General features: G+C 34.6%; 1 protein-coding gene across 3 annotated transcripts in view; it reads left to right on the plus strand.

Moving 5' to 3' along the window:
* HPSE2 (heparanase 2 (inactive)) overlaps window positions 1–13,401 on the plus strand; it is a 536,390-nt gene that overhangs the window by 313,205 nt on the left and 209,784 nt on the right. Inside the window, exon 4 of one of the 3 annotated variants that reach the window (XM_039871547.1) lies at window positions 6,072–6,245. The exons of the other annotated variants lie outside the window; for them this stretch is intronic. Within the exon in view, the coding sequence (XP_039727481.1) occupies window positions 6,072–6,245 (174 nt within the window). The remainder of the gene's footprint in view (window positions 1–6,071; window positions 6,246–13,401) is intronic. 3 annotated transcript variants of the gene reach the window in all.

The raw sequence follows: 13,401 nt of genomic DNA on the forward strand, positions 1-13,401 counted from the left end.
TGCCCAGGAAAAGAAATAGTCCATTAAACACCATGAACAACCAAAGTGACAAGACATCTCAGAAAGAAAGAGAAAAATCTCCAGAAAATGAGCTTACAGACATAGAAATCTGCAACTTAAATCACAGCGAATTCAGGATGATACTTCTGAAAAAACTCAATGAGTTCCAAAACTAGTCATATCAACAATTTCAGAATTTGAAAAAACACCTAGATGAGCAAAATTAGTTATTTATCAAGGAGATTGAAACCCTCAAAAAGAATAGAATAGATCTTCTGGAGATAAAAAAAAAAAACACACTGCAAAAGTTGAAAAATTAAATAGCAAGCTTGGGAAATAGAATCAACCAAATAGAAGAAAGGATCAGTGATATCGAAGACAGAAATCTAGAAAAAAATCAGAAGAAAGAAGAGAGAAACCGAAGAATGAAAAATAATGAAAGAGAAATACAAGAACTAGCTGATACCACCAGGAGAGGAAACATAAGAATAATGGGCATTCTCAAAGGCAAGGAAAAGGAGCAGGGACTAGAAAGCATTTTCAAACAAATAGTGGATGAGAATTTCCCAAACCTAAGGAACGAGCTGGAGCTTGGAATTCAAGGAGTTCCAAGAAAGATACTGAGGGATGCTTCATAATGATAAAGGGAATCATGCACCAAGAAGATAAAACACTTATTAATATCTATGCTCCCAATCAGGGACCCCCAAAATATGTAAAGCAATTACTAACAGAACTAAAGGGAGAAACAGACAAAACACTATCATAGTAGGGGACATAAATACCCCACTGTCAGATATGGACAAATCATCCAAACAGAAAATCAATACGGAAATAACATCTTTAAATGGCACATTAGACACAGTTGACATTTACAGAGCCTTCCATCCCAAAACAGCTGCTTATATATTCTTCTCTAGTGCACATGGAACATTCTCAAGAATCGACTACATACTGGGACACAGAGATAGCCTCAACAAATATAAGAGGGTTGAAATCATACCAACCATATTCTCTGATCATAACACTTTGAAACTAGAGATCAACTGCAAAAAGAAATCAGGAAGAACCACAAATACATGGAGATTAAACAACATGCTATGAAAGAATAACTGGGTCAGAGAAGAAATAAAAACAGAAATCAAGAGATACATAGAAACGAATGATAATGATAGTACAACATACCAAAACTTTTGGGACATGGCAAAAGCGATCATAAGAAGAAAGTTCCTATCATTATGGACATATCTCCAAAAACAAGAATGAGCCCAAATAAATGACCTAATGCTTCATCTTAAAAAACTAGAAAAGGAAGAACAAATGAAACCTAAAGTCAGCAGGAGGCAAGAAATAATCAAAATTAGAGCAGAAATAAATGAAATCAAAAACAAAATATCAGTAGAAAAAATAAATGCAACCAAGAGCTGGTTCTTTGAGAAGGTTAATAAAATTGACAAAACCCTGGCTAGACTCACTAAAGAAAAAAGAGAAAGGACACAAATAAACAAAATCAGAGATGAAAGAGGGGAAATTATGACTGACACCACAGAAATACAAAGAATCATACAGGAATACTATGAAAAAGTATATAACACCAACTTTAATAACCTAGAAGAAATGGACCAGTCCTTAGAAAAATACAGTCTTCCTAGCTGAATCAAAAAGAACTGGAAAATCTAAATACACCAATCAGCAGTATGGAAATTAAAACGATGACCAAAAAATCAAAGCCCAGGACCAGATGGCTTCACCAGTGAATTCTATCAAACATTCAAAGATTTAAAACCTATTCTCCTCAAACTATTCCAAAAAATCGAAGAGGAGGCAATTCTTCCCAAATCATTTTATGAGGCCAGTATCACCCTGATACCAAAACCTGGTTAAGATAACACCAAAAAAAGAAAACTATAGACCAATATCTGTCATGAACACAGATGCAAAAATCCTAAATAAGATACTAGCAAACCAAATACAGCAACATATTAAAAAGATTATACATCACGATCAAGTGGGCTTCATCTCAGAGGCACAGGGATGATTCAACATACACGAATCGATTAATGTGATACACCACATCAACAAATTAAAAAATAAGAATCATATCATATCGATAGATGCAAAAAAAGCCTTTGACAAGATAGAGCATCCATTTATGGTCAAAACACTTAACAAAGTCTGTATAGAAGGAAAGTACCTTAACATAACAAAGGCTATATATGACAAACTCTCAGCCAACAATATACTGAATGGTGAAAAACTAAAAACCTTCCTTCTAAAATCAGGAACAAGGCAAGGCTGTCCACTATTGCATTGTTATTCAATATAACATTGGAGGTCCTAGCAAGTGCAATTAGGCAAGAGAAAGATATAAAAGGTATCCAAATAGGAAATGAAGAAGACAACTGTCACTATTTGCAGATGACATGATTCTCTATATAGAAAACCCTAAAGGCCCCACAAGAACAGTACTAGAAACAATAAGCAAATACAGTAAAGTTTCTAGAAACAAAATCAACGTTCAAAAATCCATAGCATTCCTATACTCTAATAATGAAGTATCAGAAAAAGAAGTGGAAAAAATAATTCCTTTTGCAATTGCAGCAAAAAAAAAAAAAAACTAGGAATAAATTTAACGAAAAATGTGAAGGATTTATGTAATGAAAACTACAAGACCTTATTAAAGGAAGTTGAAGAAGATACAAAGAAATGGAAAGATATTCCATGTTCTTGGATTGGAAGAATCAACATAGTTAAAATGACTATATTATCTAAAGCATTATACAGATTTAATGCAATCCGCATCAAAATCTCATTGGCATTTTTGAAAGAAATAGAACAAAAAAATCTTCAGATTTGTATGGAAGCACAAAAGACCCCAAATTGCCAAAGCCATCCTGAGAAAAAAGAACGAGGCTGGAGGCATCACTCTGCCCGACTTCAAATTATACTACAAAGTGACAGTAATCAAAATGGCATGATATTGGCAGCAAAACAGACACACGGACCAGTGGAACAGATTTGAAAGTCCAGAAGTAAACCCATATTTATGTGGGCAAAAAAACCCCAAAAACATTCAGTGGAGAACGGAAAGCCTCTTCAATAAGTGATGCTGGGAAAACTGGAAAGCCACCTGCAAAAGAATGAAACTAGACTGTTGTCTGTCACCACACACCTAAATTAACTTTAAATGGATTAAGGACCTGAATATAAGACCTGACATAATAAAATGCATAGAAGAAAACATAGGAACTAAACTCAAGGACCTTGGACTTAAAGAGGATTTTAGGAATTTGACTTCAAAAGCAATGGAAGTAAAAGCTAAAAGAAATGAATGGGACTACATCAAACTAAAAAGCTTCTACTCAGCAAAAGAAATCATCAACAAGGTAAAGAGAGCCATCCGAACTGGAAAATATATTTGCAAGCAACACCGCTGATAAGGGCCTAATATCCAAAATCTATAAAGAAGTCATATGACTCAATAACAACAAAAAAACAAATGATCCAATCAAAAAAAATGGGCAAAGGACCTGAACAGGCACTTCTCCCTAGATGATGTACAAATGACCAATGAATATTTGAGAAGATGTTCAACATCGCTAGCTATTAGGGAAATGCAAATCAAAACCACAATGAGATACCATCTCATACCTGTTCGAATAGCTATAATCAACAGAACAAGTAATAACAAATGTTGGCGAGGATGTGAAGAAAAAGGAATCCTCATACACTGCTGGTGGGACTGTAAATTGGTACAGCCACTATGGAAAACAGTATGGAGGTTCCTCAAAAAACTAAGAATTGATCTACCATATAATCCAGCAATCCCTCTACTGAGTATTTACCCCAAAGAGTTGAAACCCCATATCCAAAAAGATATTTGCACACTGATATTCATAGCAGCATTATTCACAGTGGCCAGGACATGGAAGCAATCAAAGTGTCCTTTGATAGATGATTGGCTAAAGAAGCTGTGTTACATATATACAATGGAATATTAGCCAGAAGGAGAGATAAAATACTGCCATTTGCGACAACATGGATGGACCTTGAGATAATCATGCTAAGCGAAATAAGCCAGATAGAAAAAGTTGAAAATCACATGATATCACTTATATGTGAGATATAAACCTCAAAGCAACAAATGAACACGACAAATAACACAGAGACTCATGGACATGTACTATAGACTAATGGTTACCAGAGGATAGGAGGTTGGAGAAGAGGGGGTAGGTAGATGGTTAAAATGGGTCAAATAGGTGGTTACAGAAAGAAATCTATGAGAGGTGAACACACAGTATAAATATATATATGCCTTACTGTTAAAGTGTACAGCTGAAACTTATTGGATATCGTTAACCAATGTCACCATAAAAAATTAATTTAAAAAAAAGATTATAGCCAAAGACAAATTTTATATAAAACTTTGAAAAACTCATTTTCTTACTGATTGGCATGATTAGGCTCATGTAGATAATTATAAAATTAATATACATATGTGTTGGTTCATGATGACTTTAATAGGCCTATAAATGCATTTTAATTTTAATTGTTATTTTGGAACTAAAAATAAATAATTAAGTTTATTTCTTTAATGTGAAACCTATACCTTTTGTTGTTGTTGCATATTGTTGCTTGATTCTGGGTTGAATGTGAGAAAGTTCCCATGGATGTTATTTTCAACTGAATGAGACAATTTCTGCCCTTGTACTTAATGCCTCTTTAAAAATACTTTCTTATACGTCTAAGATAAAAATGGCAGCCCCCCACTCCCATCCCACTTCAAAACTGATAATAAACTCAACCAAATGATCATGGTCCCACTTTATAGGTCCAGGCGATCTATAACAATTACTAATGTGGCACCTTCATCACTCTGCATCATCTTTTGTGGAATACCCTAGTGACATCTTGTGGAACTACCCCCTCATGTTCCAGAGAACCCTATTTGAGAACCCTGCTCTAGGGACTTAGTTAATGAATACTGGGATAATGTGAACTCCTGTACGTAATTATTAATCTATTTTTTTTTTATCTGTATACCACTTAAAGTCATGTCATCCATACCTTGAGAAACACTGCCTACCAAGGACAATTAAGATCTGGATATGTTTAAAAGAGGAAAAAGGGCATGCCAAATGAGAGTAATTAGAGCAAAGGCCAATGGGTAGGAATTTTATGGTAAATAGAACTGGCTGACACCAACAAAGAACTCGTTGACAACAATAGAGAAGCCTGAATTTGATGGGGAAGGGTGAAATATTGAGTTGTAGAGGTCTTGAACTAACTATGGAAGAAAATGGTCTTGAAAATCCACTAAGGTTTTTAGGGTGAGTAAAGCTGATGAAAATTATCGGGGGAACATAAATCTGACAGGATAAGAAGAATCTAGAGGTAGACGTGCATGTACAGATATGGAAATGAGAGCCAGAAATAGAATGATGGCAGTAGAAATAGGAATGTGATGGGTATGGGACACAGGTGAGTAGAGTTGATAGTATCTGAGATCAACCTGAAAACGAGCATATTTATACTAATGGTTATGGTATTTCCATTCCTAGAAATATTAATACTGTGGAATTAGGCAAAATTTTTTTGGAAGTGCTGCTAGGCTGAGCTATTTTTCTAGACTCACCGGGCAGTCCTTTTTTGGCCTTGTCTCCCGACACTATTCCTATCATTTCATAAAGGAATACAGACCCAGTAGTGCCAAATCTTCTGATTTTTCAAGAAAAAATAGAAATCTAGCTATTTTATAATATCTTCCCATTTTAAAATGTTAGCAGTTGAGTTTTTGTTTTAGTTTCTTTTATTTGTTTATTTTTTTTGTAAAACATACTGTGGAGTAGGCTTAGTTGCCAAATTTCAACCTTTGTCTGGAATAGTGTGTGCTGCTTTCTAAAGTCATCTAGAAATGTATCATGAACCAAAAGTTAATAGTACCTTTTAGAATCCTTTGTGTAATGCCTATTAGCAGGTAGCTCATAGAAAGGCTTTTTGTAGTAGCTAATATTTTTGTTTGGTTGAAATGTTGATTTGAATGTTACAAGCCTTTCTCTGCTTCTTCCCAGCCAGGTCTCTAGACAAACTTTATAACTTCGCTGATTGCTCTGGACTCCACCTGATTTTTGCTCTAAATGCACTGCGTCGTAATCCCAATAACTCCTGGAACAGTTCTAGTGCCCTGAGTCTGTTGAAGTACAGTGCCAGCAAAAAATACAACATTTCCTGGGAACTGGGTAATGGTAAGTAAGGATGTTATTTCTTCTGAATTGACAAGATAAAGGATAGCAAATAAGTTAGCCCGAAATACAGTCTGTCAGACCATCTCTAGTTCACTAGCCCAAAAACCATTTGGGATGTTAGCCACTGAGTTGACCTTCCAAATAGTAAAAGACAAAATACTGAAGGGCGGTAGATTTAGTGAGTCCACACCATTTGCATCTATACTCATCCCTAGTTACCCCATTCCAAATATGAGGAAAAAGTCATATGTGATTTATAACTAACAAATTGATGTTAAACAAGGTACAACCTGTGTGAACAGCCTGAGGTGCATTTTACAATGTGTGTTCTACAAGATGACCCTTATAATATTTCAAAAGAGCTTGGCCGAATATATTGGGGGGCTTCTCTATAGTATATACACCTCCGGAAGGTTCATAATATACATTAGCATGCAGGAGATGTTAAGAAGTCCTGCTGTGATGAAATTTATGTAACTTTTTTTTAACCCAGCATTTCTTAAACCTTTTATCCAGGATTGGTTTTACGGGTGTACAACCTGTGCAGTCAAATATATCCCACACTTAGAAGAGACCCATGCTTGGCTTAATGATCTACTAATGCCATTTTGAAATTATTTCTTAATTTTTTAACAGGGAGACCCACATTTTCATTTTTCACCGGGCTCTGCAAATTCTGATTCTTTAATTAAAAGACATTTTGGAAAACCTTAGAACAAGACAATTGATTCTAACAAATCAAGATTTCTGTTAAAATTATTGTAACAAATTGATATCAATATTTTTGTTCATGGCCTCGTATATCTATAGCTAACCCAAATTTGTTTGGAGTGCCATGTATGAGGGCCTTATAAGAATAAGTGTCCTATTGGCCTATCTGTAGCCATTAACTAGAATGTAGTTTTCAGGTTTTTTCCTCTTTTCCTTTCTCTCTTCCTCCCCGGAGTGGGAAAATTGGGGAAGAGTTAGGAACCAGACAGAGAGCCACTGAGCTAAACAGAAGATGCTTTGGCTATAGAGGGGAAGTGCTGGGGTAGCCTGAGGTTGTTCATCTTCCCAACCTGTCTGGGTACATACATTCTGTGACAAGAGCAAGAATGATAGAATTAGCTTTGAACTAGGACAAATTATTACATAGTAGGCAAAGTCTTTTACTGATCTCTCGCCTTCTCATCTTCTATTTTATACTCCTTGACATTCTTTGGTATTTTATGTCGTCTGCTCATGACCATCCTCCTAACCTTACCCTGCTGCAATATCAGACTCCACCCAGCTTAGCTCTCTTCCCCAAACAGAATAAACTATTCTTCAAACAGTGCATTCTCCAAACAGGGCATTAAACCTGTCATGAGGGACCAATTAGGTGTAATGTTTAAAATGGGTGAGTATAAGACAGCAAGGAGTGGTAGGGCCTCTGATGAACTAGAGAATACATGCTCTGCCTAAAGGCTGAAGGCTTTATTTTTGTTTGCTTAAAATATTGTGCTACTTAAATACCATTGATTTATTTTTTAAAAATCAGCTAGTTCTAGATAAACCCAAAGCAATCAAAACATACCTATAAGTAATTGATAGGTAATAATTTCTCCAGGGTTTTTGGCATCGCTGAATGTGGGAGCTTGCTAAACTAAATAAATCTTTAATTAGTATAAATGGAGTGATACCAATTTCTATATATACCTATCCATTCCAGACAACTGAGAGCTTCCCTTCCCATCCACCTCCTTCCCCAAAATTATGCTACATAGTTTGGAGATGGAGCTAATTACATTTTTAAAATGCCGTTTAGTCCACCTTAGCCACACAACACTTGATTACCATCATCAAATTTTTATAGGGAGGAGAAAAGGCACAGTGACAGATAAGAAAATAAATAAGTATATAGATAGGAAAATAACCAAATCTATTAACTTAAAAATTCAATAAAGTAGAAAATATCTGGAAATGTTTTTATGAACATTTCTATCCAGGATGACACAGATGATGTTTGAGTCTCTAGTCAAGAAGACTAGAGTTTGTCCTTTCTCCTCCCACTTTCCTTTTATTTTAAAAACTGCATTTCTGATTTTTTGATATGACTAATAAATAGTCTGCCCAACTCAACATACCTTTTAGGGTTTGAGGAAGACTTTTTTGCTGCTTCTTCTAATTTATTTTACAACTACTGATAGTTTTTCTTGTGTTAGAATTATATCCCTTAAGATATCTTGTGTATTCTGCTCACAACTATTCTGTTGTATATTCAGACTCTTCCCCTTCAAAAATTATCTGCATGGCCATCCTCCTGGCCTAGACTTGCCTTTCCAAACTTTTATCTATTTTCTTCTTGTAACTTTATCTTTCTGTACAGAGGTAATAGTTTAATTATTATATCTAGATTTAGGGAGAGCCAGTGGACCTGAGCAGTCCTGTTAGAACTCACCTTCCCATATACCCACATCACGTTAACACAAACATTTTAGGCCAAGTCTAGTATTGGAAAATCAAAAGTAGGCATTTCTTTGGTTGTTTCTCCAAGAGTGGCTAAACTTTGGGTGACTAACTTTTTTTTTTCCTTTAAAAGCAGTGAATAGCAAGATATACCCAATATCAAAAGGATGGGGAGCATGACATAGGAAGTGCAGCCAGCAGTAATGTAATGACTACGTGTAGAGCCAGAGGGAAGATAAAATAAGTTGAGGGATCATTTCATAAATTATGTAAAGGTCTAACCAATGTACTATATACATGAAAGTAATAATAAAATAAAATAATATTCTAAAAAAGGTGAAGATTACAAAAGTTTAGGATGTCAAAATCTATGAAAGAATGACTTTCTTGGTACAAGACTTTTAACTATATTTTGTAGATATAAAATGCTTCCTTAAATGTCATAAACTGTAAACTCTGATTTGATCAATGCTAGGTGACGATTATAATTATTTGCATTTCTGTTAATCATTGGTGAATATAAAGTAAGGAAGAGCCAGGAAAAGTTTGAAGCTGGGACTCAAACCTTGGAATTGTAGAATAAAAATTTTAGTCCTACTACTCCAGGGACATGATGTTTGTTGCTTAAAGTGCTATCTTTAACAAAAATCCTCTGAAAATAATGTAATACCTCTAACTGAACTCTGCATGATGAATTGCTAAATTAAGTATGCTCCCCAAATTGATCTACATACTTCTGTGAGCAAGTAAAACCTACTGTAATTAATAACTTAATCAGTGTCATATATTCATCCCTACACCTGACCTATACATTCACCAATTATTCTCTTATGATTTTAGTTATATGACTCAGTTCCTTGGAACCAGATATCTACTGAGCAATTTCATAAAATAAAATTTTTGACCTTACAAAATTTAGCTACTTAGGGATGATGAATCTGGCAGCTCAGTTTTGTTTAGTCATTTATTCACTCAATATTTATTAAGCTTTTAGTCTGTTCGTATAGATAAATGCATGCTGTATTTATGTATAGCCATTTATATACCTTTTGATTGTATATATTTGTGTATATATAAGAATTATAGCCTTGTAAGGCCAAACACAAAGTTGAGCCACTGTCTTCAAACACACTACCAATTGTTTATGAGGCTAGGTCATATCTCAGCGCTTTAGAGAACTATGTTTTCATATGATAGAGTTTTGATGGTTAGGGAAGGAGAAGAGGGAAAAATAAGAGGAGAGGGGAAAATGAAAAACCATATGTAGTTCTTTACTTGCTTATTTTTCTCCTTTCCCACTCCCTGTCTGCTTCTTATCTTCATCACCTTTAGCTTCTCAGTTCTTTTCTGCATACCCACATACATACATATATATATATATATATACTTTCATGCCATTTATTCATTCCTGCATTTAGTGCATATGTGCTATTGAGCACCTGCTGTGCAAAATATTCCAAGTGCTGGAGTTGGAGTTGGAGGATATCCTTAAAGTCCTTCTCTACTGCTACATCACTTGGTAGAGCATACTGTGGAGGAGAATGAATATACACAACAAAGAATTCCTAGTCTCTAGGAGCTTGTTATGTAAAGGTAAAGCCAGGATAAACTCAAGACTTTTGAATGATGAAAACCCATATATTAGAACTGGAAAGAGCTTTTATAGTTAGAAAGGAGTATAAACTAAATCAGAGAAGTTATTAAACCAACACATAGGATAAAATACAAATAATGCATAAAAGTGTTGATAAATTTATAGTTTATATTTATAAACACTTCAGTAAATCTTTGATTATTAAGGGAATTTAGTGGTTTGAATTTCATCAATTCTTTGAGTTAATTGTTATAGTGGAGAACCATGTTCTCTCATAGACATGGTTTAGTGTTACAGTTTACAGTGTTTAGCTGTTTAGTGTCACAGGTAGTTGAAGAATGCATTTGTGGAATAGCTACTACATATTGAAGGTTGGGCGAATTGTTGATATGACCAAGATCATTTGTTTTATTGTTATCGTTGATATGACTCAGGTACAACTAACTCTTTAAGAAAAAGAATAAATAATTATCACTTCTACTCATTTCTTAAACATCCGCCTTTGTTTGCTTAGAACAGAATACTATGAAAGAGAACACATCTAACTGACATGATCCAATAGATTTCTGGCCTACTGTTCTTAAATATTTTAAAACCGTTCCATAACTTGTAAAAGCTAAGATGGAATCTGTTGTTCTGACTTACCTCATTGACACGCCAGTAACTTCTCTGTCCATATCAGATTGACAAGGACAGTAAACGTGCTTCGGTCATTTTTTGGCTTCAGATACTGGACACATACCAGCAGTGCTGTTCATAGCATATGAGGACAACTCCATATCTCATTTAAAAGACCGTGAGCCATGATTTCAACTATATGACATTCTGGTAAAGGTAGAGCTATAGAGAGTGAACACACCAGTGGTGCCAGGAGCCCAGGAGAACATAGGGAAAGATGAATAGGTATCGTATGGGATTTTGGGGCATGAACTTATTTTGTATAATATTGTAATAATAGATACATGACATTATTCATTTATCAAAACACATACAGCCTTAGGACACAAAGAGTAGATCCTAATGTAAACCATGGACTTGAGTTATAGTAATGTATCACTATTAGTTCATCAGTTGTAACAAATATATTACACCAAGGCAAGATGTTAATAATAGGGAGAGTTGTGTATGTGGAGAGAGAGGATGGGGTGTATACAGGAACTATCTGTACCATCTATGTAATTTTCTATAAACCAAAAATTGCCCTAAAAGATAAAGTCTATTAATTAGAAAAAAAAAAAAAAAAGACTGAGCCACAGTGTAGACCTATTTCTTGGAGCTATGAGTATCATTTTTTGTGTTGTTTCACTTCATACTAAGGACAACACAAGAATCAGTTAAAAGAATACTATTGGGCAAAGGATTTGAATAGACATTTCTTTAAAGAAGTATAAATGGTCAATAAACATATAAAAAGATGCTCAACATTACTAGCCACCAAGGAAAAACTAATCAAAACCACAATGAAGTAGTACTTCACATCCACTGAGATGGCCATAATAATAAAAAAGGAAAACAACTTTTGGCAAAGGTGCGTAGAAATTGGAACCCTCACACACTGCTGGTGAGAATGTAAAATGATATAGCCAATTTGGAAAACAATTTGGCAATTCCTCAAAAAGTTAAACATAGAGTTATATATGACTTAGCAATTTTACTCCTAGGTAAATATCTGTAATAATGAATATATATGTCCACGCAAAAACTCGTACACAAATATTCATAGTAGCATTACTCAGAATAGCCAAAAAAAAAAAAAAAAAAATCACCCAAATGTCTATCAGCTCATGGATGGATAAGTAAAATGGGGTATAGCCATACAATGGATTATTATTTGGCCATAAAAAGGAATGAAATACTGATACATGCTACAACATGGGCGAGCCTTGAAAAGATTATGCTAAATGAAAGTTGCAAATCATACACTGTATAATTCTCTTTATATGAAATGTCCAGAATAAGCAAGTCTAAAGAGACAGAAGGTAGATTAATGATTGCCTATCCCTAGGGGTGACTTCGGGGATGAGGGGTAATTGCTAAGGGGCACAAGATTTCATTTGGGGGTGATGAAAATACCCTAAAATTTGTTATGATGATGGTTGCACAATTGTGTGAATATACTTAAAACCACTGAATTATATATATTAACTTGGTGAATTGTATAGTATGTAAATTATATCTCAATACTGCTGTTACCAAAAAAAAAAAAAAAAAAGAATATTGCGTGTTTATCTTTTTTATTTTAAAGGGATGCATATTCTCTGCCACTGGTTGGTGACAAAAGACTTAGAGTTACCTCCTCAGGAGGTTTACATTTGTAATTAGCAGCAATATTGTCATCCTATATTTGCATATTATTTAGTTTACATAGTACTTCCTAATACTCTTCTATTTGGACCTCAAAATGCTAAAGTGCCTAATAAAGTAAGTACTATGTAGATGAGGAAACACTGAAAAGGGTAAAGCGAATTGTTAAAAGGCAGCAGGAAGTGCTAAATCTATGTCAGGAACTTAGGACTTCTAACAGAAAGGGAGATGGTTTTTCTACTACCTTTTAAAAAATGGTATTAAAACTTCTTGGCTTTCTTCACTTCATTCAACAAATTTTGACTGCCTACTGTGTGCTAAAGGTACTGTACCTTTGAGAAGTAAAACAGTAAATAATAGATCAATGTCCTTGCCTACATACATCCTAGTAGAGGAGATAGATAATAAATAGAATGTGAAAACAGTTTATCATTATCTCCCCTCTCACATTTTTGCCCTTTAGTAATTCAAAGTATTCAACTTGACCCTATTGCTTTTCTAACAGTGAATTAATGTACTCCTCCCTCCCCCCTTCCCTCATTCCTCTCTCTCTCCTCCCTTTCTTCCTGTTCATTTTACAATTCAGTGATTCTTAGTAAATTCACAGACTTGTGCAATCATCTCCACAGTCCAATTTTAAAACATATCCATCACACCAAAAAGATCCCTCATGCCAGTTTGCAGTCAATCCCTGTAACCATTTCCAGTTTCAGGAAAAACTAATCTGCTTTCTGTCTTTATAGGTTTGTCTTTTATGGACATTTCATATAACTGGAAACAATATATAATCTTTTGCATCTGATTTCTTTCACTTATCACGTTTTGAAG

The sequence above is a fragment of the Pteropus medius genome, unplaced genomic scaffold (genome assembly GCF_902729225.1).
Source record: "Pteropus medius unplaced genomic scaffold, Ma_sr-lr_union100, whole genome shotgun sequence".
In the NCBI taxonomy this organism is placed as follows: Eukaryota; Metazoa; Chordata; class Mammalia; order Chiroptera; family Pteropodidae; genus Pteropus; species Pteropus medius.